Raw genomic sequence first — 27,294 nt, 5'->3', positions numbered from 1 at the left:
CTTATTGACTCCCACTATGATTTAACTGAAGAGGTCGAGTAATTGAGGGCTAAAGTTACTGACCTGGAAGACCGGTCAAGGAGAAATAACAGAAAATTCAGGGGCATTGCAGAGGACGTCCCTTCGTCAGAACTGTTCTCATTTTTACAATCTTTGCTAAAGCTGCTTCTAAAAGGCTGCGACCCTTGTGAGTTAGTGATCGATCGGGCACATTGTGTAGCTAGGCCTAAGCACATTCCGGATTCTATGCCCAGAAACAAGTTAGCATGTGTTCATTTTTTCCATGTCAAAGAAAAAGCCATGGCGGCTGCCAGGTCCCAGAAAGAACTGTCCTCTCCATATCAACAAGTTAAACTACAGTATATGCGGACCTCTCAGCCATTACTCTCCGTCTGAGAAAACAGCTGCTACCTATCACTTCTGCATTGAGAGATAACAGCATTGCTTACCGCTGGGGATTCCCTGTAAAACTGCTGATTAACCGCAATGAAAAATTCTACTGTGTTACTTCTGTTAAGGAAGGCATACGCATGCTTCAAAAATGGGGTATCTCTACTACAAACATCCACTCTCCCCAAGAGCAAGAAAAGCAGAAGCACATGGATCCAGATTGGCGAATGGTGTCCAGATCACGCCAAAGGGTCGGATGAATTGTTCCAAATACCTTCAACTATGAAGTGTCACGTAGCTGCTACCTGAAAGACTTCCTATGTTGTTAGGTTGCTGCCCCCCAAAAAAGTGCAACTAGTTGTTGCTGTTGGATGTTAGCTCTCAAACTTGCTTATCCCTTGAAATGAGAGGGATTTCCTGTTTTCTTGTGTTTGTTTTTCAACTTTTTGTTTTCCTTACCTTTCTCCAGGTGCATCCACTGCGACCAGATTGTATTCTACTGTGAGATGATTGTCTTTTTGGTCGCTGCGTGCTGGGATGTCGTACCCCAGATCTCCTGGTTGAGGTACCTGCTCCAGTCATCAGCAATGCATTGCTTTATCATGCCGCTTGAATTCGCATCCCTGAACGTCAAGGAACTAAATAGCCCACTTATGCGTTCACTGATGTGGAAAGAGGCTTTAACCCAAAAAGCAGACATTTTCTGCACATCGGAGATTCATCTTTTAGCCTCTGATGCCCATAGAATGCATCATCATAAATTTCCACATATCTTTCAGGCCCACTTTGACAAAAAACAAAGAGGCGTACTGATAGCTATCAAAGATACAGTAGCTTTCACCCAGCAAAAGATCATGGCTGATCCAGGAGGCAGGTACATCATACTTGTAGGTGATTTCAATAACGTCCAATATACTGTGATGGCAATATATGCACCACACAGGCGTCACAGTCTTTTTTCAATAAATTAATGAACAAGGTTGATAAGCTTAAAAAGGGACACTTGGTGGTCTGTGGGGACTTCAATGCAGTACATGACTGTCTTTGGGACACTACCTCTCCTTCAACTTGGAGGTCCCACTCCCTAGCAAAAATGTTATGCAAACAGGACATACAGGGAGTGCAGAATTATTAGGCAAGTTGTATTTTTGAGGATTAATTTTATTATTAAACAACCATGTTCTCAATGAACCCAAAAAACTCATTAATATCAAAGTAAATTAATTTTTTTGGAAGTAGTTTTTAGTTTGTTTTTAGTTTTAGCTATTTTAGGGGGATATCTGTGTGTGCAGGTGACTATTACTGTGCATAATTATTACGCAAATTAACAAAAAACAAATATATACCCATTTCAATTATTTATTTTTACCAGTGAAACCAATATAACATCTCAACATTCACAAATATACATTTCTGACATTCAAAAACAAATCAGTGACCAATATAGCCACCTTTCTTTGCAAGGACACTCAAAAGCCTGCCATCCATGGATTCTGTCAGTGTTTTGATCTGTTCACCATCAACATTGCGTGCAGCAGCAACCACAGCCTCCCAGACACTGTTCAGAGAGGTGTACTGTTTTCCCTCCTTGTAAATCTCACATTTGATGATGGACCACAGGTTCTCAATGGGGTTCAGATCAGGTGAACAAGGAGGCCATGTCATTAGATTTTCTTCTTTTATACCCTTTCTTGCCAGCCACGCTGTGGAGTATTTGGACGCGTGTGATGGAGCATTGTCCTGCATGAAAATCATGTTTTTCTTGAAGGATGCAGACTTCTTCCTGTACCACTGCTTGAAGAAGGTGTCTTCCAGAAACTGGCAGTAGGACTGGGAGTTGAGCTTGACTCCATCCTCAACCCGAAAAGGCCCCACAAGCTCATCTTTGATGATACTAGCCCAAACCAGTACTCCACCTCCACCTTGCTGGCGTCTGAGTCAGACTGGAGCTCTCTGCCCTTTACCAATCCAGCCACGGGCCCATCCATCTGGCCCATCAAGACTCACTCTCATTTTATCAGTCCATAAAACCTTAGAAAAATCAGTCTTGAGATATTTCTTGGCCCAGTCTTGACATTTCAGCTTGTGTGTCTTGTTCAGTGGTGGTCGTCTTTCAGCCTTTCTTACCTTGGCCATGTCTCTGAGTATTGCACACCTTGTGCTTTTGGGCACTCCAGTGATGTTGCAGCTCTGAAATATGGCCAAACTGGTGGCAAGTGGCATCTTGGCAGCTGCATGCTTGACTTTTCTCAGTTCATGGGCAGTTATTTTGCGCCTTGGTTTTTCCACACGCTTCTTGCGACCCTGTTGACTATTTTGAATGAAACGCTTGATTGTTCGATGATCACACTTCATAAGCTTTGCAATTTTAAGAGTGCTGCATCCCTCTGCAAGATATCTCACTATTTTTGACTTTTCTGAGCCTGTCAAGTCCTTCTTTTGACCCATTTTGCCAAAGGGAAGGAAATTGCCTAATAATTATGCACACCTGATATAGGGTGTTGATGTCATGAGACCACACCCCTTCTCATTACAGAGATGCACATCACCTAATATGCTTAATTGGTAGTAGGCTTTCGAGCCTATACAGCTTGGAGTAAGACAACATGCATAAAGAGGATGATGTGGTCAAAATACTCATTTGCCTAATAATTCTGCACTCCCTGTATATGATATTTGGAGAATCCTCCATGAATCTAAGAGGGATTATACATTCTTTTCTCCCAGGCATAAAATGTATTCACGTATAGACCTTTTCCTAATCTCCAGATCCTTACTGTGCAACTCGGTTTGTGCGGTCATAGACACCATCACGTAGTCAGATCATGACACTATCACCCTGACACTAACAGAAATTTTTTAGCTTGACGGAGTGCTGACTGCCACAATAGTAACCCTTCCAAAACCTGAAAAATATCCTGTCTCTCCCCAGAAATTTTGCCCCATATCCCTCTTAAATACTGACACCAAGCTATATGCTAAGATCCTGGCCAATAGACTAACCTCCATTATCCCACACTTAATGGCTATTGACCAGGTTGGATTTGTACATGGACGGCAGACAAAACAATACGCATACTAAACATATTGGACCACATAAATAAGAAACATATTCCTACAGCCATGGTCGCTTTGGATTTTTCGGTATTGACTAAGATGGGATTTGGTACGAAGGCCATTACTGCAATCAAAGCTTTATATTCTAGCCCTACCCTAGCCCGAGTTTTTGTAAACGGCACCATGTCTGACGAGTTCGACATTATGAACGGAACTAGACAAGGCTGCCCACTGTCCCCCATCATCTTCATTCTCACCATAGAACCTCTAGCTCAGGTGATCAGACAATGTCCAGATATTCGAGGAGTAGGCATAGGAGTCAGAGATCATCGAATATCATTATATGCTGATGACATCATTTTATCCCTGACCTCCTAATCATTATCATCAGCATTACAAATCATAAATAATTTTGGCAAACTTTCCTTTTATAAACTAAACTTAGATAAATCCCAAATTCTCCCCCTACATATCACGGAAGCCAACCAACGAAATATAAAGCTTAAATTCCCTTTAGATTGGCAAGAACAAAAAATTTAATACTTAGTCATATATGTAACTTCAAAGAGAAGGGGTCAACATGACAGTGAATTCCTCTGGAATCTCTGGAGTTGTGTATAGAGGACCTAGACCTAGCAATCTGGAAAAATAAAGGAGTGAACATGATCTCTGATCTATTTAAAGACGGCCAGTTACAATCTTTTGAACAAATTCATCAAGTATATGGTATTTCCCATCACAATTTCTATAAATATCTCCGTATTAGGCACTTCTTATCAACTGTCGATCCATTTGGATAAAGGTGGACATGTAAGGACGAGCCCCTAGAATACTTTTCATTTCACAGACATTTGCAATAATAAGGTTTCATGGACTGCGATGACTACTTCCAGCCACCAGATGTTGATGTGTCTTTGGCTAAAGCAGCTGAAGTCTTGTTGGTTTTCAGAAGAAGGAGGGGCGCAGGAAGCTCCAGAGAGACAGCACGTGTGTATGCCCTGAAAAGGAGAGAGGGTCTGTTTGCCAGGTTAGAAGGGCAAGCAGAGACTGACAAATAGGCTGGCTGATTATGCTTTGAGCACTGACTGTTCCTGACACAGAGTTACAGGGAACTCTAAAGTGAAGTTTTGCAGCTGCATCCCTTAGAGGTAAAGACCACGCGTTGGGACCGTCGAGCGTCTGCATCAGGAGCCAGAGGACATCTTCTTTCACCTAGCGGACAAGACAAGCATCCACCTTGTGGGAAAAGAATTAAAAAAATCCACCCCATTCAAATCCTGGGGACTGGAACTCGGCCAATCATTTAATAATGATCAATGGTCACAAGCCCTCTCTTTCGCTACCAAAAGCTTTAAATGCGCACTTCATTATGAATCATACATGAAGACAGTCTTGCGGTGGTATTACACTCCAGAGAGTCTTAGCAAATTATTCCCTGGGACCTCACACCTCTGCTGGAGGGGCTGCAGTCATAAAAGCTCATTGTTACATATACTATGGAAATGCCCATTTCTTACTAATATTTGGAAGCACATCTTTACAGTAATCTCTGATATAACTGATTCTCCTGCAACACAATCTCCTCAGCTAGCTCTGTTGCTTATTGGCATAGAAAGATTCCCCATTAAAGACCGAGTAATAATCGCACATCTCCTGCTAGCAACTAAAATTGCTATAGCTAAATATTGGAAATCAAAAGAGACCCCCAAGATAGAAGAGATAGTCACAAAAGTAGACAAAACGTACTCTTATGAAAAGATCCTATCCTTCACTTGTTCACCCTCCCTAAAATTTAGCAGAATGTGGCAGAGCTGTAAAGGATATAGAGTGGACCATATACAATCCCTCACTCATAGTGGACAAGATTCTCACAATTTTTTTTGCGGACCCATTGACTTCAATGGAGCCACGGAACGTGATTTTCAGGCAATAACAGGACATGCTCTATCTTTCAACGGAACGGAAAAACAGAAATATGGAAATGGAATGCATATGGAGTACATTCCATTTTTTTTGTGGAACCATTGAAATTAATGGTCCCGTATACAAAACGCAAAAAACGGCCCGTAAATGGGGGGGGGGGGGGGGGGGAACGGTTGTGTGAAAGATGCCTGATAGGGAGAGAGTTGTAGCAGAAGAGACATGCCCCCTGAGAAAGGACACTCCTCTGAGCTGCTAGCCTGAAAAATATCTAGCAATTAGGACAATTGGGGCAATGAATGGGGAGATCTCTGGATCCATGCAAGGTACAGGGATAGTTCTAGTTTTGTTAGAGATTGTCATTAGGGATGAACGAATCGACTTTGGATGAAACATCCGAAGTCGATTCGCATCAAACTTCATTCTAATACTGTACGGAGCAGGAGCTCCGTACAGTATTAGAATGTATTGGCTCCAATGAGCCGAAGTTATTGCTTCGCAAAGTCTTGTGAGACTTCGCACAATAACTTCATAAATTAATTTGTACTGTACAAAACCATTTCCTGAACTCTGGTTCGGTTCCAAATAACTTCAGCTCATCAGAGCCAATACATTCTAATACTGTATGGAGCTCCTGCTCCGTACAATATTAGAATGAAGTTTTATGCGAAATCGACTACGGATGTTTCATCCGAAGTCGATTCGCTCATCCCTAATTGTCATGTACAATAATATACTGTATACTTTTCATTTTTTATGTCAGTCATGGGATAACCTTTTTAATTATATTCTCTATCTACAGCTGCCTTACTTTTTAATTCAATCTTTTACTGAAAGTGCATTATGGCAGAAGGCTAACACTTTTGAAGCTGATTTGGCGTTCATTACTTACTGGATTGATTTATAAATCAGTAATGAAAAATTAACATATACAATAGGCTTATCAAAACTGGCAACCAATTAAAACTCTAGATTGAATTTGTTTTCAGCGGCGTTTAAGGAATTATCTAACCTCTGACTGGTTTCTATGGGCAACGAGGACAGTCAGTACTAGACAGTTCTGAGGCTAAATGTGTTCTGTATAGATTGAAGGCAGAAGCATATCTTGAAACACCTGGGCATCAATGCAAAACATATATTAGTGCCCCCTAACATATCATTTATAGTACTAGTCTCCTCATCTTCGGGGCTTCTTAAAGGGGTTTTCTGGTACTTACATATTGATGGCTTATCCTTAGCTTCTTTCGGCAGGTGCCATCTCTGTAAACTATACATTGGTCGGAATTGGAAGCAAAAGTAGTGGTCATGCCAAGGCATTGCATCTCAGCTCTTCTTCAAGTGAAAGGGAGCTGAGCTGTGGTTAGCTGGTGCAGGAACGTAAACCGTGGATAGAGCCTCACCTCCACTTAGTAAGGACCATTACGTTTTTTCTAGGTCTGAAACACGTAGAACCTGTACGTTTTTTTCCTGTATGTGAGAATTTTAACATTAGAATAAAGTGACAATTTTTCAGAAGCTGGATTTCTTCATTTTTTGTCACCTCCACTTAGGGACAGACTGTCCATAGACCCTACCGCCAGGTATGTAATGATCTGACACTCTCTCAATGTTAATTAACAATGGGAGCATGAGGTACTATGTACCCAGCAGAGTACCACAGGTGCCCTCCTGAATTCAATGGTATCACCATTACTAATGGCTTCCTGCCATGGCATTCACCCTCATAGGAAGCATTTTTTTATTTTAACAATAACTCTTACACCTCTTAGGGGACCTGGGATCTTTTGATCACTTGTCCCATTCATCATAATAGAAATCTATTATGGTGAATGGGATTCTGGTTCTCTACCTGCTGAGCTGTGCCTCATACACAGTGCAGCAGACAGATTACTATGACAGGCATGGGAAGCTTCAACAGCTTCCACACTGTCATAGTAAGCGATCAGAACCCACTCATGGGTCAAAGACCCAAGGCATCTCAATCCAACAGAGATCTTTGTTTAATCTGTTTCTTATCAGTGGAAACTGAAGCACAATGAGTCATACTAATACCTTCAACTGTGCTGGGATCTGTCAGGTTTCCTTTTTTTATACTGAATTGAATAAAAAAATAGGCTAGTCTGCCCATCACAAGAAGAGAGTCGACCGAAGCCAACTGAGCAACCAAAAAAGAAGTTAACGTAGGTAAAGATTTTAATAGCGTGTGAAACAATTATAACATCTTGTGTGCGTTTGCATTGCGGCCATGGTAGCTTGCACCTGAACCCCCCCCCCCCCCCCTTTTATACATAGTTTGGAGGTGCTGGTCTCTATTGTCAGTTATAAATAAGGCTTCTTTCGCACTAACTTTATGACTTACGTAGGCTATTTCGGTAGAAAACAGCCTGCTGGAGCTCTCTGGATCAGGAATTGCCCCACTGACTATAATAGGGTCTGATCAAGATTCGTCCACTACCCGCACGCAGCGTTTTTTTGTCCAGCAGAATACAGGCATATTTGCCGGGTAGTGGCTGGATCTCTGCCAGACCCCATTATAGCCTGCCAGAACTCATATCGCAAGTGTGAAACTAGTCTAAAACAAAATAAAATAATGTATAAACTGAATTTGGCAGCACAAAGAACAGTAAAGTCCTCCATTGTACTATTCACCCCCAGAAAACTCAATGATCTTTTGAAAGGCATCTCATTGTCTGCAGTAATAAGGTTGTAACACTATCGATAACATCATTATCGCTTCTTGCTTTAGCAGGCAGCTATGCAGAACTGGACCTGGGGAAGGGGTCTATTTCCTGAGGGGAGGACATATCAGCTCACCTAAATGAGATCAATAAAGACATCTTTAGAAATAACCTCTTGTGCTTGCCCACAATAATTTGTCTGCCTAGGTTTTCGCCAAGAACGTTTCATAGATCTGGAGAATATAATATCTAATAAAAATATATTAAGAGGGAGGACTAATTTATTCTGTTTCTCTTAAAGTGGGATTCCCATATGTCATAAATGATTGGTGAGGGTCTGCTTACAGATTCTGAGAACACATCCACAATGGGCAACCCATCCAAACATCTTCCTCCATTCAGGTGACTGTGGATATGCTGTAGTTCCATGCATAGCGGTTAGGCTACTTTCACACTGGCATTTTGGCTTACCGTTTGTGAGATCCGTTCAGGGCTCTCACAAGCGGTCCAAAACGGATCAGTTTTGCCCTAATGCATTCTGAATGGAAAAGGATCCGTTCAGAATGCATCAGTTTGCCTCCGTTCAGTTTCCATTCCGCTCTGGAGGTGGACACCAAAACACTGCCTGCAGCTTTATGGTATCCGCCTGACGAAACTGAGCCAAACGGATACTGGCACACAGTGTAAGTCAATGGGGACGGATCAGTTTTCTCTGACACAATCTGGCACAATAGAAAACGGATCCGTCTCCGGTTGACTTTACAGATTACAGATAATACAAACGAATCCGTTCATGACGTTGTATTATTGTAACGGATCCGTTTTTGCAGATCCATGACGGATCCGCCCAAAACGCGAGTGTGAAAGTAGCCTTAACTAGCTATGTTTTATATGGAAAGCAGACTTTAAATGTAACTTTTTTAGCGTTCAAAGGACTGGACGCTAAAACTCTGCAAAATAATTTTGTCTTAAATGAGAGCATTGCTTTGTTTAGCTGTAATTAGATAAATCCATTTGGAGGTTTAGGTGTGTTTGTTTGAACACGGAACCTTATCTTATGATATAGCGTAGGTAACTGTATTGGGTGCCACTGAGGCGGAGCACGAGTTATACATAAAAATAAAAAAAACACAAGCTAGGTGAAAAGTATGGATACAGTACTGGAGCTAGAGGAGTCAGTGGACTCTGCTCCAGGGTAGGATGGCTAGTTAGGCCTGTATCAAAAACTTAACGTTTGGAAGAGGAGGGAAATTTGGCGTATTTATATATAAAAATACTTGTGCCTAAATCAAGGCGCTACAGTGCTCTCAGTCCTGTCAGTGTCAGGCGGTGTACAGACACACCACATGAACATGGGCAATGGTAACACCCAGTTGTCAATTTATTCATAGGAATAACAGAGGAATGGCACAGTGTACAGTTGTGTGAAAAAATGCTCCAGAACTATAGTTTCATAGGAGCAGTGATGGCCAGTTCGCCCGGTCTGAAACAAATGCGGTCACATGGAGCAGGCAGTTCCGAGAACAGCCTCCGGGGGCCTTCATTGGGCTGTTCTCGGAACTGCCTGCTCCCAGTGACCGCATTTGTTTCAGACCGGCTCGCGGCACAGGCACAGGTAAGGACTTACCTGTGCATCGCAGGACTTGTGATTTAAGATGGCAGCCCGCATGTGTTCACGGGCGAACACGGAGAACTGGCCATAACTGCATAGGAGATACAAATATTTACTAAAACAGACATGTCAGGAAAACTAACAGGTCCCCTTTAAGGCCACATTTATAAATTGCGCATCTGTTGAGATTATCTACATTCTACATAAAAAATATGCAACAAAACACTATTCACATTATGATTCTGTACAGCTGGCATGGTTTTTTTAAACTCTATTACTGTCCCAGATTACCTATTCATTAATATTTAGCTGAATATTTCACTCCATTCCTACAGCAAAAAATAGGTGCAGCAACCCAAAAGCAGATGGGAGTGGTAGTTGTGCCTCTAAAGGTGGTAGTAGAACTCATAATTTACGGTGTCAGTCCTCACCCTAGCTGTTCATGGGCTGTGTAGTGATAGAACGGCGCAGCCTTTGTTTCTTCATTCAGTAGGACCTGCGCTGACGTCACCGCGCTCACCACGTGGTAAACGCGATTACGTCATCAAAGGTCCTTTTGCAGGTCCTGAAAGAAGAAGAAAGAAGACGATGCTGGCAGCGCGAACAAGTGGATGAGGTGAGTTAATTATTTATTTATTTTTTAACCCCTCAAGCAACATTTTTGTAAACATTCTGTATTAAGAATGCTATTATTTTCCTTTATAACTGTGTTATAAGGGAAAATAATACAGTAAATTGACTTTTATTATCTCCTAGCAACCATGCGTGAAAATCGCATTGCATCCACACTTGCTTGCGGATGGTATGCGATTATTCACTCCTATGGGGCCTGCGTTGCATGAAAAACACAGAATATAGAACATGCTGTGATTTTCACGCAACGCACAAGTGATGCTTGAATATCACCGCTCATCTGAACAGCCCCATTGAAGTGAATGGGTCCGGATTCAGTGCGGGTGCAATGCGTTCACCTCACGCATTGCACCCGCGCGGAAAACTCGCCCATGTGAAAGAGGCCTAAATCCCGTGCCTGCGCAGTGCTGTTTACCCAGCACACAGGGCCGGCAGGAGGAGATGAACGCTGCCTGGCCCTGTCAATCAAGGACAGCAGGGCGTGACATGAGGTGGGAGAACGGCCCCTCTAGGAGCAGGATCAATGCCCCTCCCCCCTGCTCCTAGAGGCTAATTTGCATATCATCAAAGTTAAAACTGTGCAGTAAGGGGCGCATCCATAAGCATAAGAATAGGAGAGTTAGGGTCTGCTGACATAAGTACATTGCTAATGTCAGCCAGTTTAATAGGGTTAATTCTAGTGACAGAAACCCTTTAACTATCTGAGGCTGGCAATGGGCACAACAACAATTTGCACAAGGTGCAATGGAGTGGTGGTCATGAATGCACAATACAGCTCCATTCTCACGGGGCACTTTGTGACACTTGTGGACTCCCATTTTTGTGATCGCTGGGGATCCTAATGGTCAGATCCTATTCTGATGATAGGTGATGAGTGTTAGTGGGATAACCCCTTTAACCCACCATAGAACTATTGAAGGTGCCCATATTGTGGCCATACTATAGATAACAGGATTGGACTGATTCATCAGAGAGCCAGAGGATCCTCCGGCAGGACCAGTCTCTGATACCATAGTGGGCCCCCCAAAAAACATTTGGAGCTGCCTTTGCCTTTAGGGTCTATTTCTTTCACTTAAAATCAGACTTTATTGATAATATATACGGTTTGAGCCCTTAGAATAACTTCCTCTGGCTCATACACAAGCTCATACGCCAGATCATACACCAGCTCATACACAAGCTCATACACCAGCTCATACGCCAGCTCATACACAAGCTCATACGCCAGCTCATACGCCAGCTCATACGCCAGCTCATACACCAGCTCATACACAAGCTCATACACAAGCTCATATACTAGCTCATACACTAGCTCATACACCAGCTCATACACCAGCTCATACACCAGCTCATACACCAGCTCATACACTAGCTCATACACCAGCTCATACACCAGCTCATACACCAGCTCATACACTAGCTCATACGCCAGCTCATACGCCAGCTCATACGCCAGCTCATACACCAGCTCATACACAAGCTCATACACAAGCTCATATACTAGCTCATACACTAGCTCATACACCAGCTCATACACCAGCTCATACACCAGCTCATACACCAGCTCATACACTAGCTCATACACCAGCTCATACACCAGCTCATACACCAGCTCATACACTAGCTCATACGCCAGCTCATACGCCAGCTCATACGCCAGCTCATACACCAGCTCATACACAAGCTCATACACAAGCTCATACACAAGCTCATATACTAGCTCATACACTAGCTCATACACCAGCTCATACACCAGCTCATACACCAGCTCATACACTCGCTCATACACCAGCTCATACACCAGCTCATACACCAGCTCATACACCAGCTCATACACTAGCTCATACACAAGCTCATACACCAGCTCATACACCAGCTCATACACAAGCTTATACACTAGCTCATACACCAGCTCATACACCAGCTCATACACTAGCTCATACACTAGCTCATACACAAGCTCATACACCAGCTCATACACAAGCTCATACACAAGCTCATACACAAGCTCATACGCCAGCTCATACGCCAGCTCATACGCCAGCTCATACACCAGCTCATACACCAGCTCATACGCCAGCTCATACGCCAGCTCATACACAAGCTCATACACCAGCTCATACACCAGCTCATACACAAGCTTATACACTAGCTCATACACCAGCTTATACACTAGCTCATACACTAGCTCATACACTAGCTCATACACAAGCTCATACACCAGCTCATACACAAGCTCATACACAAGCTCATACACAAGCTCATACGCCAGCTCATACGCCAGCTCATACACCAGCTCATACACAAGCTCATACACAAGCTCATATACTAGCTCATACACTAGCTCATACACAAGCTTATACGCCAGCTCATACGCCAGCTCATACACAAGCTCATACACTAGCTCATACACCAGCTCATACACCAGCTCATACACCAGCTCATACACTAGCTCATACACTAGCTCATACACAAGCTCATACACAAGCTCATACACAAGCTCATACACCAGCTCATACACTAGCTCATACGCCAGCTCATACACCAGCTCATACACAAGCTCATACACAAGCTCATACACAAGCTCATACACCAGCTCATACACTAGCTCATACACAAGCTCATACGCCAGCTCATACACAAGCTCATACACAAGCTCATTTATGCCAGTTTCTGGTGTAAAAGATGATAAATGTGCTGGAGCCGAAGGTCCCACCCACATCCAGCCCTGGTCAGTCCCTCATTTCGCAAACTGACAATAGCATGTAAAAAGTCTCTGAACCAGGTTTTGTGACTTTTTACGCCAAATCCATGGCATAGGGGGGATAATAAATCCCCCCTATATGTAAATGCAGAGGTGTGAGTGCATTTTTACTGCTGCAGTAAATGAAATACGTATATGGTATTTGTCAAACTCCCGTTGGTAAACTGCAGAATGCCTGTGATGCTTTGGAAAATCTTGTTGGCATGCAAAGGTTACCATTAGTAAAACAGGTTGGTCAGCTTGGCTGCAAATGAACCCAAGGGTCATGTTATAGTCTAACACTGTTTCATTATGAACTGTTTATGTTGTGGTTTGCAAACATTAAGAATTTATTGCATCTTTCATAGTTGCAGAATGTGATGGGCTAGGATTTAAAAAAAAGAACGCGGCTGCCGAGTACATTCGGATGATCATAACCACATTTGACATCTCCTCATCTCCTATGTGGTTGCCTCATACTAGAAAATATATTTAGCTCCTTTCTCTATACATCATGTATATTTAATCTTTACGCTCAGTGTTTGTATGCAACCCTCCATGCTTTTCATTACTTTGGCTCACTTACCTCAGTACTATATATAGTTACCCGATATTGATCTTTCTCTCGCTTGGACTTTTGTGGTCCGTAATTGATAATCATTCTGCCCTTGTTATAATGGAGCAGCAATATGAACCAATGACGAGATGGGGGGGGGGGGGGTTCAGACTTCCTTAGCCTCCATGTAGACACTGCAGCTAAACTAGTGTCTCAGATCATAGTTCTTCCGTACTGGGTGAGATGGAAAAGAAATGCCTCGGGGGTAGTCATCACTTATATGTAATATCATATCATTCTTGAGATTCTGACTGGTCAGGATAGCATTCTTTTAGGCTTCCATTTCTTCATTTTTGCTTCAATTACTATGACATTGTATGATGTAAGCACAACATTTATAGAGAGTGGGGTAACCACACTTTATATTAGATATGGCCTCTTACTGCACCTGCAAACTGAGAATCCATATCTTCATTATACCCAATGGCAGTGCAGCCCATGATATATTTTATATGAGTTTTCAGGCTACTGATATTGAAGACCTATCCTCATGATAAGTCGTTAATATTCAATCAGTGAGGGTCTGACACCCAACATACCCACTGATCAGCCATTTCCTGCAGCCTCCTATGCTGGAACTAGCACTTTGAATGCAGCAGGAAACACAGCTCCATTCAAAGTGTAGTGGCCGTACTGGGTTACTGCAGCTTAACGCCCATGATAAGGATTAGCAAGATCTTGTAAATTAGGTGTATGTTCATGCATGTGTCTATCAACTGCTTAGCAGATAACCAATAGATGTGTACAGATGCCAATGGGAAGGAATATATTTACAGACAAAAAAAAAACATACACGTCACTATCCATTTCTTTATCAACAGATGCAAAAGTGGAGCCTACCACGGTTTTGTGTCCAGCAAAAAACCCAAACACAGTGACAGATGTTGTGTTTTTTGTTTTTGCATTTTAAATGTCCTTCCATTGGCATCTGTTAAAAATGATGTATTATTAAAATATAAATGTCAGGAGATCTGACGGGTCCTCTTTAGTGACACAGAGGAGATGTTGAGGAGGTTAAGTCCTCTATCTGTATTATTTCATATGTTTATGCTGAACAATTGTGCAGATAGTGTTTGCAGAACTGATTCCATTTGCTTTGTACTTAGAGGTATTCCCATCACATACAATGGGGGCATATCGCTAGGGTATGCCCCCGCCTCTGGGACCTGCACCTACAAGGAGAACGGAGTGAGGAGAGCTGTGGCTGGAGGACCCCTGGTTTCCCGGGGTCCGTCCACCACCAAGAGCTGCTCCCCGCTGCTCCCATAAGTGAATGGAAGCGCACCGCGCACACGCGGCCCTTGCTCCCATTCATTTCTATGGCGCAGACAGAAATAGGCGAGCCAGTGCTTGGCTATTTTCGGCAGCCCCATTGAAATGAATGGAGAGTGGCTGCGCATGTGCAGTGCACCCTCCATTCGTTTACATTTTCGTTGTAAGTGCAGGTCCCAGAGGTGGGACCCGCACCTATCAGACAATGGGGGAATATCCTAGCGATATGCGCCCATTGTATGTGATGGAAAAAACCCTTCAATACTGAAATCTCTTGTATTTTTTGTGTGAACCTATATACAATTTCAATGTAAGTTAACATTTTCTAACAATCCATCTTTTATTCTTTTCTTTTAGGAAGCAAAACCAGAGATGGAGTAGTACAAGGAGTGACTTCAGGTCAGTGTCCCCATTGTCTGAAAGCTGTGTTCTTAGTCCTGCTACAACGACTGCGTGACACAGCACCTCAGGCGGTCAGGCAGCCACAGCCAGCTCTGGTCATAATAGGATCAAAAGCTAATGGGTGACTGAGATAACCCAGGCTGAGCTAATGCAATTAATACAAGTAGCTGCTGCTCATCTTCTGTATGTTTACATCTACATTTGGAAGTAGAAACATGGGATGTCCATAAATTTATGATATGATATGACAGACAAACAGCTTGTTTAGTCACGTGTGGGCTTGAACATACGGAGCTCTGCAGTTTCAGTGCATAATATTTTACATAAATACAGAGAAATCTTCAAAGCTTCTCAGGGAAAGATCTGAGCAAACATCTCAGGAACCCCGCTGGCTCGGCAGAAGTCCTATACAGTATATCAGTCCACTTGTCACAAATAGTCCCTGCCTTTCTGGTGTTGGTTAATGCTACCAAACCAGAATCACTTGAGAATAGCGTACTTTGTACATGTTTGCCTCAGTCTCCTTCTCATGATCCATGGGTTCATTTTCCATATCCTTCATTTATGAAGGGATCTCTAAACAGATTCTGACAATACATTAAAATAAGGGCTGCAGCCAACCTGGATTAAGGCTTCCGAGTCTAGGCGCATCTTCTTGGCCTGCCTCTTGGGTATATATACCCTTGGGTCCTAACCTTCATAATCATACACTAATCAGCTATACTGTAATATGTAAATGTTAGGTGAGCTGAATAACATTGATTATTTCATGACAATGGCACATGCTGAGGTGTGGGACATATTAGGCAGCAAGTGAACAGTCAGTTCTTGATGTCAATGTGTTATGGGCAACCAATAGGATCTGAGTGATTTTGACAAGATACAATTGTGATGGCTAGATCACTGGGTCACAGTATCTCCAACATGGCAGGTCTTGTGTCATGGATGCACATCCCATTGCTGCACATAGGTAGCGAAGGCTAACATGTCTGGTCTGATCCCACAGAAGAATTACTATTAAAACTTAAGGCTGGCTATGACAGAAAGGTGTGAGATCACAATGCATGTGGGGCTGCAACAGAACCATAGAGCAATGAGACATGTACTACCTGTCTAAACATTGTACAGGCCCCTTAATGGCAATGGTATTCCCTAATGTCAGTGGACATTTTCAGCTGGATAATCTGCCTTGTCATACCGCAAAAAGTGTTCACGAATGGTTTGAGGAACATGGCAAAGCGTTCAAGGTGTTGACTTGGCCTCCAAATTCCTCAGAACTCAATCTGATCAAGGATCTATGGTGGGGATCATCAACCTCCGGCACTCCAGCTGTTCTGAAACTACAACTCCCAGAATGCTCCTTTCACTTCTATGGGTGTGACAAGAGTAGCCAAATAAGTGTGCATGCTCAGAGTTGTAGTTTAACAGCAGCTGGCGTGCCAAAGGTTGCTGATCCCTGATCTATTAGATGTGCTAGAAAAACAAGTCAGATTCTTGGAGGCTCCACCAAGAACTTACTTGAGTTAAAGGATGTGCATCTAACATCTTTGTACTAAATACCACAGGGCACCTTCAGAGGTCTTGTGAGGCGTCTATGCCTTGCAGAGTCCTAAGCAGAATTAGTATGGCTGACCTATGGCTGTAGGAGATGCTGTCCTTTTACAAGCAATGTTCTGCTGGTGTAGAAGATGTGGGCCATCTTTTTTAAATGATTTGAAGTATAACACAATTTTTTAAATTATTTGAAGTATAACACATTTAAATTGTATAGTGTTTTGCGTTACCCATTGCATTACCCAAAATGTAAACTGGCAAAAAAAATATTGCACCAAGAAGCAGTTGTTCAAATGAAATGAAACTTTATATATCTGAATGTAATAAAGATATATATAAGTGGTTACAATTAGGGATGAGCGAACTCGAACTGTATAGTTCGGGTTCGTACCGAATTTTGGGGTGTCCGTGACACGGACCCGAACCCGGACATTTTCGTAAAAGTCCGGGTTCGGGTTCGGTGTTCGTCGCTTTCTTCGCGCTTTTGTGACGCTTTCTTGGCGCTTTTTGAAAGGCTGCAAAGCAGCCAATCAACAAGCGTCATACTACTTGCCCCAAGAGGCCATCACAGCCATGCCTACTATTGGCATGGCTGTGATTGGCCAGAGCACCATGTGACCCAGCCTCTATTTAAGCTGGAGTCACATAGCGCCGCCCGTCACTCTGCTCTGATTAGCGTAGGGAGAGGTTGCGGCTGCGACAGTAGGGCGAGATTAGGCAGATTAACTCCTCCAAAGGACTTGATTAACTGATCGATCTGCAGCTGTGGATCATTGAGCTGCTGATCCTCAATTGCTCACTGTTTTTAGGCTGCACAGACCGTTTGTCAGTCACATTTTTCTGGGGTGATCGGCGGCCATTTTGTGTCTTGTGGTGCGCCAGCACAAGCTGCGACCAAGTGCATTTAACCCTCAATGGTGTGGTTGTTTTTTGGCTAAAGCCTACATCAGGGTGAAGCTGTCACACCAAGTGCATTTAACCAGCAATAGTCTGTTCATTTTTTGGCCATATACAAAATCAGGGGCAAGCTGCGCCTGTCACCAAGTGCATTTAACCCTCAATGGTGTGGTTGTTTTTTTGGCTAAAGCCTACATCAGGGTGAAGCTGTCACACCAAGTGCATTTAACCAGCAATAGTCTGTTCATTTTTTGGCCATATACTAAATCAGGGGCAAGCTGCGCCTGTCACCAAGTGCATTTAACCCTCAATGGTGTGGTTGTTTTTTGGCTAAAGCCTACATCAGGGTGAAGCTGTCACACCAAGTGCATTTAACCAGCAATAGTCTGTTTATTTTTTGGCCATATCCCAGTCTAATTCTGTCACTAAATCCATACCGGTCACCCAGCGCCTAAATACTAGGCCTCAAATTTATATCCAGCTAAATCTGTCCCTAGTGCTGTAGCTGGGCGAGTTATTTAGTGTCCGTTCAAGCACATTTCTTGTTCTGGGTTGAAATACAATTCCCAATTTAGCAATTTCATAATTTAGTGGTTTCTGCTATATCAGAGCTATTTGAAATCTATCCCTAAAAGGGTATATAATATTCAAGGTGCACATTGGGTCATTCAGAATAACTTCACACACACCCGCTACTGTGTATTTCCAAGTCTAATTCTGTCACTAAACCCATACCTGTCACGCAGCGCCTAAATACTAGGCCTCAAATTTATATCCAGCTAAATCTGTCCCTAGTGCTGTAGCTGGGCGAGTTATTTAGTGTCCGTTCAAGCACATTTCTTGTTCTGGGTTGAAATACAATTCCCAATTTAGCAATTTCATAATTTAGTGGTTTCTGCTATATCAGAGCTATTTGAAATCTATCCCTAAAAGGGTATATAATATTCAAGGTGCACATTGGGTCATTCAGAATAACTTCACACACACCCGCTACTGTGTATTTCCAAGTCTAATTCTGGCACTAAACCCATACCTGTCACCCAGCGCCTAAATACTAGGCCTCAAATTTATATCCCGCTAAATCTGTCCTTAGTGCTGTAGCTGGGCGAGTTATTTAGTGTCCGTTCAAGCACATTTCTTGTTCTGGGTTGAAATACAATTCCCAATTTAGCAATTTCATAATTTAGTGGTTTCTGCTATATCAGAGCTATTTGAAATCTATCCCTAAAAGGGTATATAATATTCAAGGTGCACATTGGGTCATTCAGAATAACTTCACACACACCCGCTACTGTGTATTTCCAAGTCTAATTCTGGCACTAAACCCATACCTGTCACCCAGCGCCTAAATACTAGGCCTCAAATTTATATCCCGCTAAATCTGTCCTTAGTGCTGTAGCTGGGCGAGTTATTTAGTGTCCGTTCAAGCACATTTCTTGTTCTGGGTTGAAATACAATTCCCAATTTAGCAATTTCATAATTTAGTGGTTTCTGCTATATCAGAGCTATTTGAAATCTATCCCTAAAAGGGTATATAATATTCAAGGTGCACATTGGGTCATTCAGAATAACTTCACACACACCCGCTACTGTGTATTTCCAAGTCTAATTCTGTCACTAAACCCATACCTGTCACGCAGCGCCTAAATACTAGGCCTCAAATTTATATCCAGCTAAATCTGTCCCTAGTGCTGTAGCTGGGCGAGTTATTTAGTGTCCGTTCAAGCACATTTCTTGTTCTGGGTTGAAATACAATTCCCAATTTAGCAATTTCATAATTTAGTGGTTTCTGCTATATCAGAGCTATTTGAAATCTATCCCTAAAAGGGTATATAATATTCAAGGTGCACATTGGGTCATTCAGAATAACTTCACACACACCCGCTACTGTGTATTTCCAAGTCTAATTCTGGCACTAAACCCATACCTGTCACCCAGCGCCTAAATACTAGGCCTCAAATTTATATCCCGCTAAATCTGTCCTTAGTGCTGTAGCTGGGCGAGTTATTTAGTGTCCGTTCAAGCACATTTCTTGTTCTGGGTTGAAATACAATTCCCAATTTAGCAATTTCATAATTTAGTGGTTTCTGCTATATCAGAGCTATTTGAAATCTATCCCTAAAAGGGTATATAATATTCAAGGTGCACATTGGGTCATTCAGAATAACTTCACACACACCCGCTACTGTGTATTTCCAAGTCTAATTCTGGCACTAAACCCATACCTGTCACCCAGCGCCTAAATACTAGGCCTCAAATTTATATCCCGCTAAATCTGTCCTTAGTGCTGTAGCTGGGCGAGTTATTTAGTGTCCGTTCAAGCACATTTCTTGTTCTGGGTTGAAATACAATTCCCAATTTAGCAATTTCATAATTTAGTGGTTTCTGCTATATCAGAGCTATTTGAAATCTATCCCTAAAAGGGTATATAATATTCAAGGTGCACATTGGGTCATTCAGAATAACTTCACACACACCCGCTACTGTGTATTTCCAAGTCTAATTCTGGCACTAAACCCATACCTGTCACCCAGCGCCTAAATACTAGGCCTCAAATTTATATCCCGCTAAATCTGTCCTTAGTGCTGTAGCTGGGCGAGTTATTTAGTGTCCGTTCAAGCACATTTCTTGTTCTGGGTTGAAATACAATTCCCAATTTAGCAATTTCATAATTTAGTGGTTTCTGCTATATCAGAGCTATTTGAAATCTATCCCTAAAAGGGTATATAATATTCAAGGTGCACATAGGGTCATTCAGAATAACTTCACACACACGCTTCTGTGCATTTCCAAGTCTAATTCTGTCACTAAATCCATACCGGTCACCCAGCGCCTAAATACTAGGCCTCAAATTTATATCCAGCTAAATCTGTCCCTAGTGCTGTAGCTGGGCGAGTTATTTAGTGTCCGTTCAAGCACATTTCTTGTTCTGGGTTGAAATACAATTCCCAATTTAGCAATTTCATAATTTAGTGGTTTCTGCTATATCAGAGCTATTTGAAATCTATCCCTAAAAGGGTATATAATATTCAAGGTGCACATAGGGTCATTCAGAATAACTTCACACACCCGCTACTGTGCATTTCCAAATCTAATTCTGTCACTAAACCCATACCTGTCACCCAGCGCCTAAATACTAGGCCTCAAATTTATATCCCGCTAAATCTCTCGTTACCGCTGTCCTGTTGTGGCTGGGAAAGTTATTTAGTGTCCGTCAAAGCACATTTTTTGTTCTGGGTTGAAATACAATTCCCAATTTAGCAATTTCATAATTTAGTCGTTTCTGCTATATCAGAGCTATTTGAAATCTATCCCTAAAAGGGTAGATCATATTGAAGGTGCACATAGGGTCATTCAGAATAACTTCACACACACGCTTCTGTGCATTTCCAAGTCTAATTCTGTCACTAAATCCATACCGGTCACCCAGCGCCTAAATACTAGGCCTCAAATTTATATCCCGCTGAATTTGAATACAATACATTGGGCCAAATAATATATTTGTTGTTGTGGTGAACCATAACAATGAGAAAAACATCTAGTAAGGGACGCGGACGTGGACATGGTCGTGGTGGTGTTAGTGGACCCTCTGGTGCTGGGAGAGGACGTGGCTGTTCTGCCACATCCACACGTCCTAGTGTACCAACTACCTCAGGTCCCAGTAGCCGCCAGAATTTACAGCGATATATGGTGGGGCCCAATGCCGTTCTAAGGATGGTAAGGCCTGAGCAGGTACAGGCATTAGTCAATTGGGTGGCCGACAGTGGATCCAGCACGTTCACATTATCTCCCACCCAGTCTTCTGCAGAAAGCGCACAGATGGCGCCTGAAAACCAACCCCATCAGTCTGTCACATCACCCCCATGCATACCAGGGAAACTGTCTCAGCCTCAAGTTATGCAGCAGTCTCTTATGCTGTTTGAAGACTCCGCTGGCAGGGTTTCCCAAGGGCATCCACCTAGCCCTTCCCCAGCGGTGAAAGACATAGAATGCACTGACGCACAACCACTTATGTTTCCTGATGATGAGGACATGGGAATACCACCTCAGCATGTCTCTGATGATGACGAAACACAGGTGCCAACTGCTGCGTCTTTCTGCAGTGTGCAGACTGAACAGGAGGTCAGGGATCAAGACTGGGTGGAAGACGATGCAGGGGACGATGAGGTCCTAGACCCCACATGGAATGAAGGTCGTGCCACTGACTTTCACAGTTCGGAGGAAGAGGCAGTGGTGAGACCGAGCCAACAGCGTAGCAAAAGAGGGAGCAGTGGGCAAAAGCAGAACACCCGCCGCCAAGAGACTCCGCCTGCTACTGACCGCCGCCATCTGGGACCGAGCACCCCAAAGGCAGCTTCAAGGAGTTCCCTGGCATGGCACTTCTTCAAACAATGTGCTGACGACAAGACCCGAGTGGTTTGCACGCTGTGCCATCAGAGCCTGAAGCGAGGCATTAACGTTCTGAACCTGAGCACAACCTGCATGACCAGGCACCTGCATGCAAAGCATGAACTGCAGTGGAGTAAACACCTTAAAACCAAGGAAGTCACTCAGGCTCCCCCTGCTACCTCTTCTGCTGCTGCCGCCTCGGCCTATTCTGCTGCTGCCGCCTCGGCCTCTTCCTCCGCCTCTGGAGGAACGTTGGCACCTGCCGCCCAGCAAACAGGGGATGTACCACCAACACCACCACCACCACCTCCGTCACCAAGCGTCTCAACCATGTCACACGCCAGCGTTCAGCTCTCCATCTCACAAACATTTGATAGAAAGCGTAAATTCCCACCTAGCCACCCTCGATCCCTGGCCCTGAATGCCAGCATTTCTAAACTACTGGCCTATGAGATGCTGTCATTTAGGCTGGTGGACACAGACAGCTTCAAACAGCTCATGTCGCTTGCTGTCCCACAGTATGTTGTTCCCAGCCGGCACTACTTCTCCAAGAGAGCCGTGCCTTCCCTGCACAACCAAGTATCCGATAAAATCAAGTGTGCACTGCGCAACGCCATCTGTGGCAAGGTCCACCTAACCACAGATACGTGGACCAGTAAGCACGGCCAGGGACGCTATATCTCCCTAACTGCACACTGGGTAAATGTAGTGGCAGCTGGGCCCCAGGCGGAGAGCTGTTTGGCGCACGTCCTTCCGCCGCCAAGGATCGCAGGGCAACATTCTTTGCCTCCTGTTGCCACCTCCTCCTTCTCGGCTTCCTCCTCCTCTTCTTCCACCTGCTCATCCAGTCAGCCACACACCTTCACCACCAACTTCAGCACAGCCCGGGGTAAACGTCAGCAGGCCATTCTGAAACTCATATGTTTGGGGGACAGGCCCCACACCGCACAGGAGTTGTGGCGGGGTATAGAACAACAGACCGACGAGTGGTTGCTGCCGGTGAGCCTCAAGCCCGGCCTGGTGGTGTGTGATAATGGGCGAAATCTCGTTGCAGCTCTGGGACTAGCCAATTTGACGCACATCCCTTGCTTGGCGCATGTGCTGAATTTGGTGGTGCAGAAGTTCATTCACAACTACCCCGACATGTCAGAGCTGCTGCATAAAGTGCGGGCCGTCTGTTCGCGCTTCCGGCGTTCACATCCTGCTGCTGCTCGCCTGTCTGCGCTACAGCGTAACTTCGGCCTTCCCGCTCACCGCCTCATATGCGACGTGCCCACCAGGTGGAACTCCACCTTGCACATGCTGGACAGACTGTGCGAGCAGCAGCAGGCCATAGTGGAGTTTCAGCTGCAGCACGCACGGGTCAGTCGCACTACAGAACAGCACCACTTCACCACCAATGACTGGGCCTCCATGCGAGACCTGTGTGCCCTGTTGCGCTGTTTCGAGTACTCCACCAACATGGCCAGTGGCGATGACACCGTTATCAGCGTTACAATACCACTTCTATGTCTCCTTGAGAAAACACTTAGGGCGATGATGGAAGAGGAGGTGGCCCAGGAGGAGGAGGAGGAGGAGGAGGAAGAGGGGTCATTTTTAGCACTTTCAGGCCAGTCTCTTCGAAGTGACTCAGAGGGAGGTTTTTGGCAACAGCAGAGGCCAGGTACAAATGTGGCCAGCCAGGGCCCACTACTGGAGGACGAGGAGGACGAGGATGAGGAGGAGGTGGAGGAGGATGAGGATGAAGCATGGTCACAGCGGGGTGGCACCCAACGCAGCTCGGGTCCATCACTGGTGCGTGGCTGGGGGGAAAGGCAGGACGATGACGATACGCCTCCCACAGAGGACAGCTTGTCCTTATCCCTGGGCAGCCTGGCACACATGAGCGACTACATGCTGCAGTGCCTGCGCAACGACAGCAGAGTTGCCCACATTTTAACCTGTGCGGACTACTGGGTTGCCACCCTGCTGGATCCACGCTACAAAGACAATGTGCCCACCTTACTTCCTGCACTGGAGCGTGATAGGAAGATGCGCGAGTACAAGCGCACGTTGGTAGACGCGCTACTGAGAGCATTCCCAAATGTCACAGGGGAACAAGTGGAAGCCCAAGGCCAAGGCAGAGGAGGAGCAAGAGGTCGCCAAGGCAGCTGTGTCACGGCCAGCTCCTCTGAGGGCAGGGTTAGCATGGCAGAGATGTGGAAAACTTTTGTCAACACGCCACAGCTAACTGCACCACCACCTGATACGCAACGTGTTAGCAGGAGGCAACATTTCACTAACATGGTGGAACAGTACGTGTGCACACCCCTCCACGTACTGACTGATGGTTCGGCCCCATTCAACTTCTGGGTCTCTAAATTGTCCACGTGGCCAGAGCTAGCCTTTTATGCCTTGGAGGTGCTGGCCTGCCCGGCAGCCAGCGTTTTGTCTGAACGTGTATTCAGCACGGCAGGGGGCGTCATTACAGACAAACGCAGCCGCCTGTCTACAGCCAATGTGGACAAGCTGACGTTCATAAAAATGAACCAGGCATGGATCCCACAGGACCTGTCCGTCCCTTGTCCAGATTAGACATTAACTACCTCCCCATAACCATATATTATTGGACTCCAGGGCACTTCCTCATTCAATCCTATTTTTATTTTCATTTTACCATTATATTGCGATGCTACCCAAAGTTGAATGAACCTCTCCTCTGCCTGTGTGCTAGGCCTAAATATATGCCAATGGACTGTTGCAGTGGTGGCTGACATGAAGCCTGATTCTCTGCTATGACATGCAGACTAATTCTCTGCTGACATGAAGCCAGATTGTCTGTTACGGGACCTCTCTCCTCTGCCTGGGTGCTGGGCCTAAATTTATGACAATGGACTGTTGCAGTGGTGGCTGACGTGAAGCCTCATTCTCTGCTATGACATGCAGACTGATTCTCTGCTGACATGAAGCCAGATTGTCTGTTACGGGACCTCTCTCCTCTGCCTGTGTGCTAGGCCTAAATATATGCCAATGGACTGTTGCAGTGGTGGCTGACGTGAAGCCTGATTCTCTGCTATGACATGCAGACTGATTCTCTGCTGACATGAAGCCAGATCCTCTGTTACGGGACCTCTCTCCTCTGCCTGTGTGTGTGCTGGGCCTAAATATATGCCAATGGACTGTTGCAGTGGTGGCTGACGTGAAGCCTCATTCTCTGCTATGACATGCAGACTAATTCTCTGCTGACATGAAGACAGATTCTCTGTTACGGGACCTCCCTCCTCTGCCTGGGTGCTGGGCCTAAATATATGCCAATGGACTGTTGCAGTGGTGGGTGACGTGAAGCCTCATTCTCTGCTATGACATGCAGACTAATTCTCTGCTGACATGAAGCCAGATTGTCTGTTACGGGACCTCTCTCCTCTGCCTGTGTGTGTGCTGGGCCTAAATATATGCCAATGGACTGTTGCAGTGGTGGCTGACGTGAAGCCTCATTCTCTGCTATGACATGCAGACTAATTCTCTGCTGACATGAAGACAGATTCTCTGTTACGGGACCTCTCTCCTCTGCCTGTGTGTGTGCTGGGCCTAAATATATGCCAATGGACTGTTGCAGTGGTGGCTGACGTGAAGCCTCATTCTCTGCTATGACATGCAGACTAATTCTCTGCTGACATGAAGACAGATTCTCTGTTACGGGACCTCCCTCCTCTGCCTGGGTGCTGGGCCTAAATATATGCCAATGGACTGTTGCAGTGGTGGGTGACGTGAAGCCTGATTCTCTGCTATGACATGCAGACTAATTCTCTGCTGACATGAAGACAGATTCTCTGTTACGGGACCTCTCTCCTCTGCCTGTGTGTGTGCTGGGCCTAAATATATGCCAATGGACTGTTGCAGTGGTGGCTGACGTGAAGCCTCATTCTCTGCTATGACATGCAGACTAATTCTCTGCTGACATGAAGACAGATTCTCTGTTACGGGACCTCCCTCCTCTGCCTGGGTGCTGGGCCTAAATATATGCCAATGGACTGTTGCAGTGGTGGCTGACGTGAAGCCTCATTCTCTGCTATGACATGCAGACTGATTCTCTGCTGACATGAAGCCAGATCGTCTGTTACGGGACCTCTCTGCTCTGCCTGTGTGCTAGGCCTAAATATATGCCAATGGACTGTTGCAGTGGTGGGTGACGTGAAGCCTCATTCTCTGCTATGACATGCAGACTGATTCTCTGCTGTCATGAAGCCAGATTGTCTGTTACGGGACCTCTCTGCTCTGCCTGTGTGCTAGGCCTAAATATATGCCAATGGACTGTTGCAGTGGTGGGTGACGTGAAGCCTCATTCTCTGCTATGACATGCAGACTAATTCTCTGCTGACATGAAGACAGATTCTCTGTTACGGGACCTCCCTCCTCTGCCTGGGTGCTGGGCCTAAATATATGCCAATGGACTGTTGCAGTGGTGGGTGACGTGAAGCCTCATTCTCTGCTATGACATGCAGACTAATTCTCTGCTGACATGAAGCCAGATTGTCTGTTACGGGACCTCTCTCCTCTGCCTGTGTGTGTGCTGGGCCTAAATATATGCCAATGGACTGTTGCAGTGGTGGCTGACGTGAAGCCTCATTCTCTGCTATGACATGCAGACTAATTCTCTGCTGACATGAAGACAGATTCTCTGTTACGGGACCTCTCTCCTCTGCCTGTGTGTGTGCTGGGCCTAAATATATGCCAATGGACTGTTGCAGTGGTGGCTGACGTGAAGCCTCATTCTCTGCTATGACATGCAGACTAATTCTCTGCTGACATGAAGACAGATTCTCTGTTACGGGACCTCCCTCCTCTGCCTGGGTGCTGGGCCTAAATATATGCCAATGGACTGTTGCAGTGGTGGGTGACGTGAAGCCTGATTCTCTGCTATGACATGCAGACTAATTCTCTGCTGACATGAAGACAGATTCTCTGTTACGGGACCTCTCTCCTCTGCCTGTGTGTGTGCTGGGCCTAAATATATGCCAATGGACTGTTGCAGTGGTGGCTGACGTGAAGCCTCATTCTCTGCTATGACATGCAGACTAATTCTCTGCTGACATGAAGACAGATTCTCTGTTACGGGACCTCCCTCCTCTGCCTGGGTGCTGGGCCTAAATAT

General features: G+C 44.8%; 1 protein-coding gene across 1 annotated transcript in view; it reads left to right on the top strand.

The window, feature by feature from the left end:
* The window catches only part of SNCB (synuclein beta), a 111,331-nt gene that overhangs the window by 14,270 nt on the left and 69,767 nt on the right, over positions 1–27,294 (top strand). The window contains exon 4 of the mRNA XM_044277400.1: positions 15,279–15,320. Within this exon, the coding sequence (XP_044133335.1) occupies positions 15,279–15,320 (42 nt within the window). The remainder of the gene's footprint in view (positions 1–15,278; positions 15,321–27,294) is intronic.

Source organism: Bufo gargarizans, chromosome 2 (genome assembly GCF_014858855.1).
Source record: "Bufo gargarizans isolate SCDJY-AF-19 chromosome 2, ASM1485885v1, whole genome shotgun sequence".
Classification (NCBI taxonomy): domain Eukaryota; kingdom Metazoa; phylum Chordata; class Amphibia; order Anura; family Bufonidae; genus Bufo; species Bufo gargarizans.
This window is presented reverse-complemented; position numbering and strand designations above follow the sequence as displayed.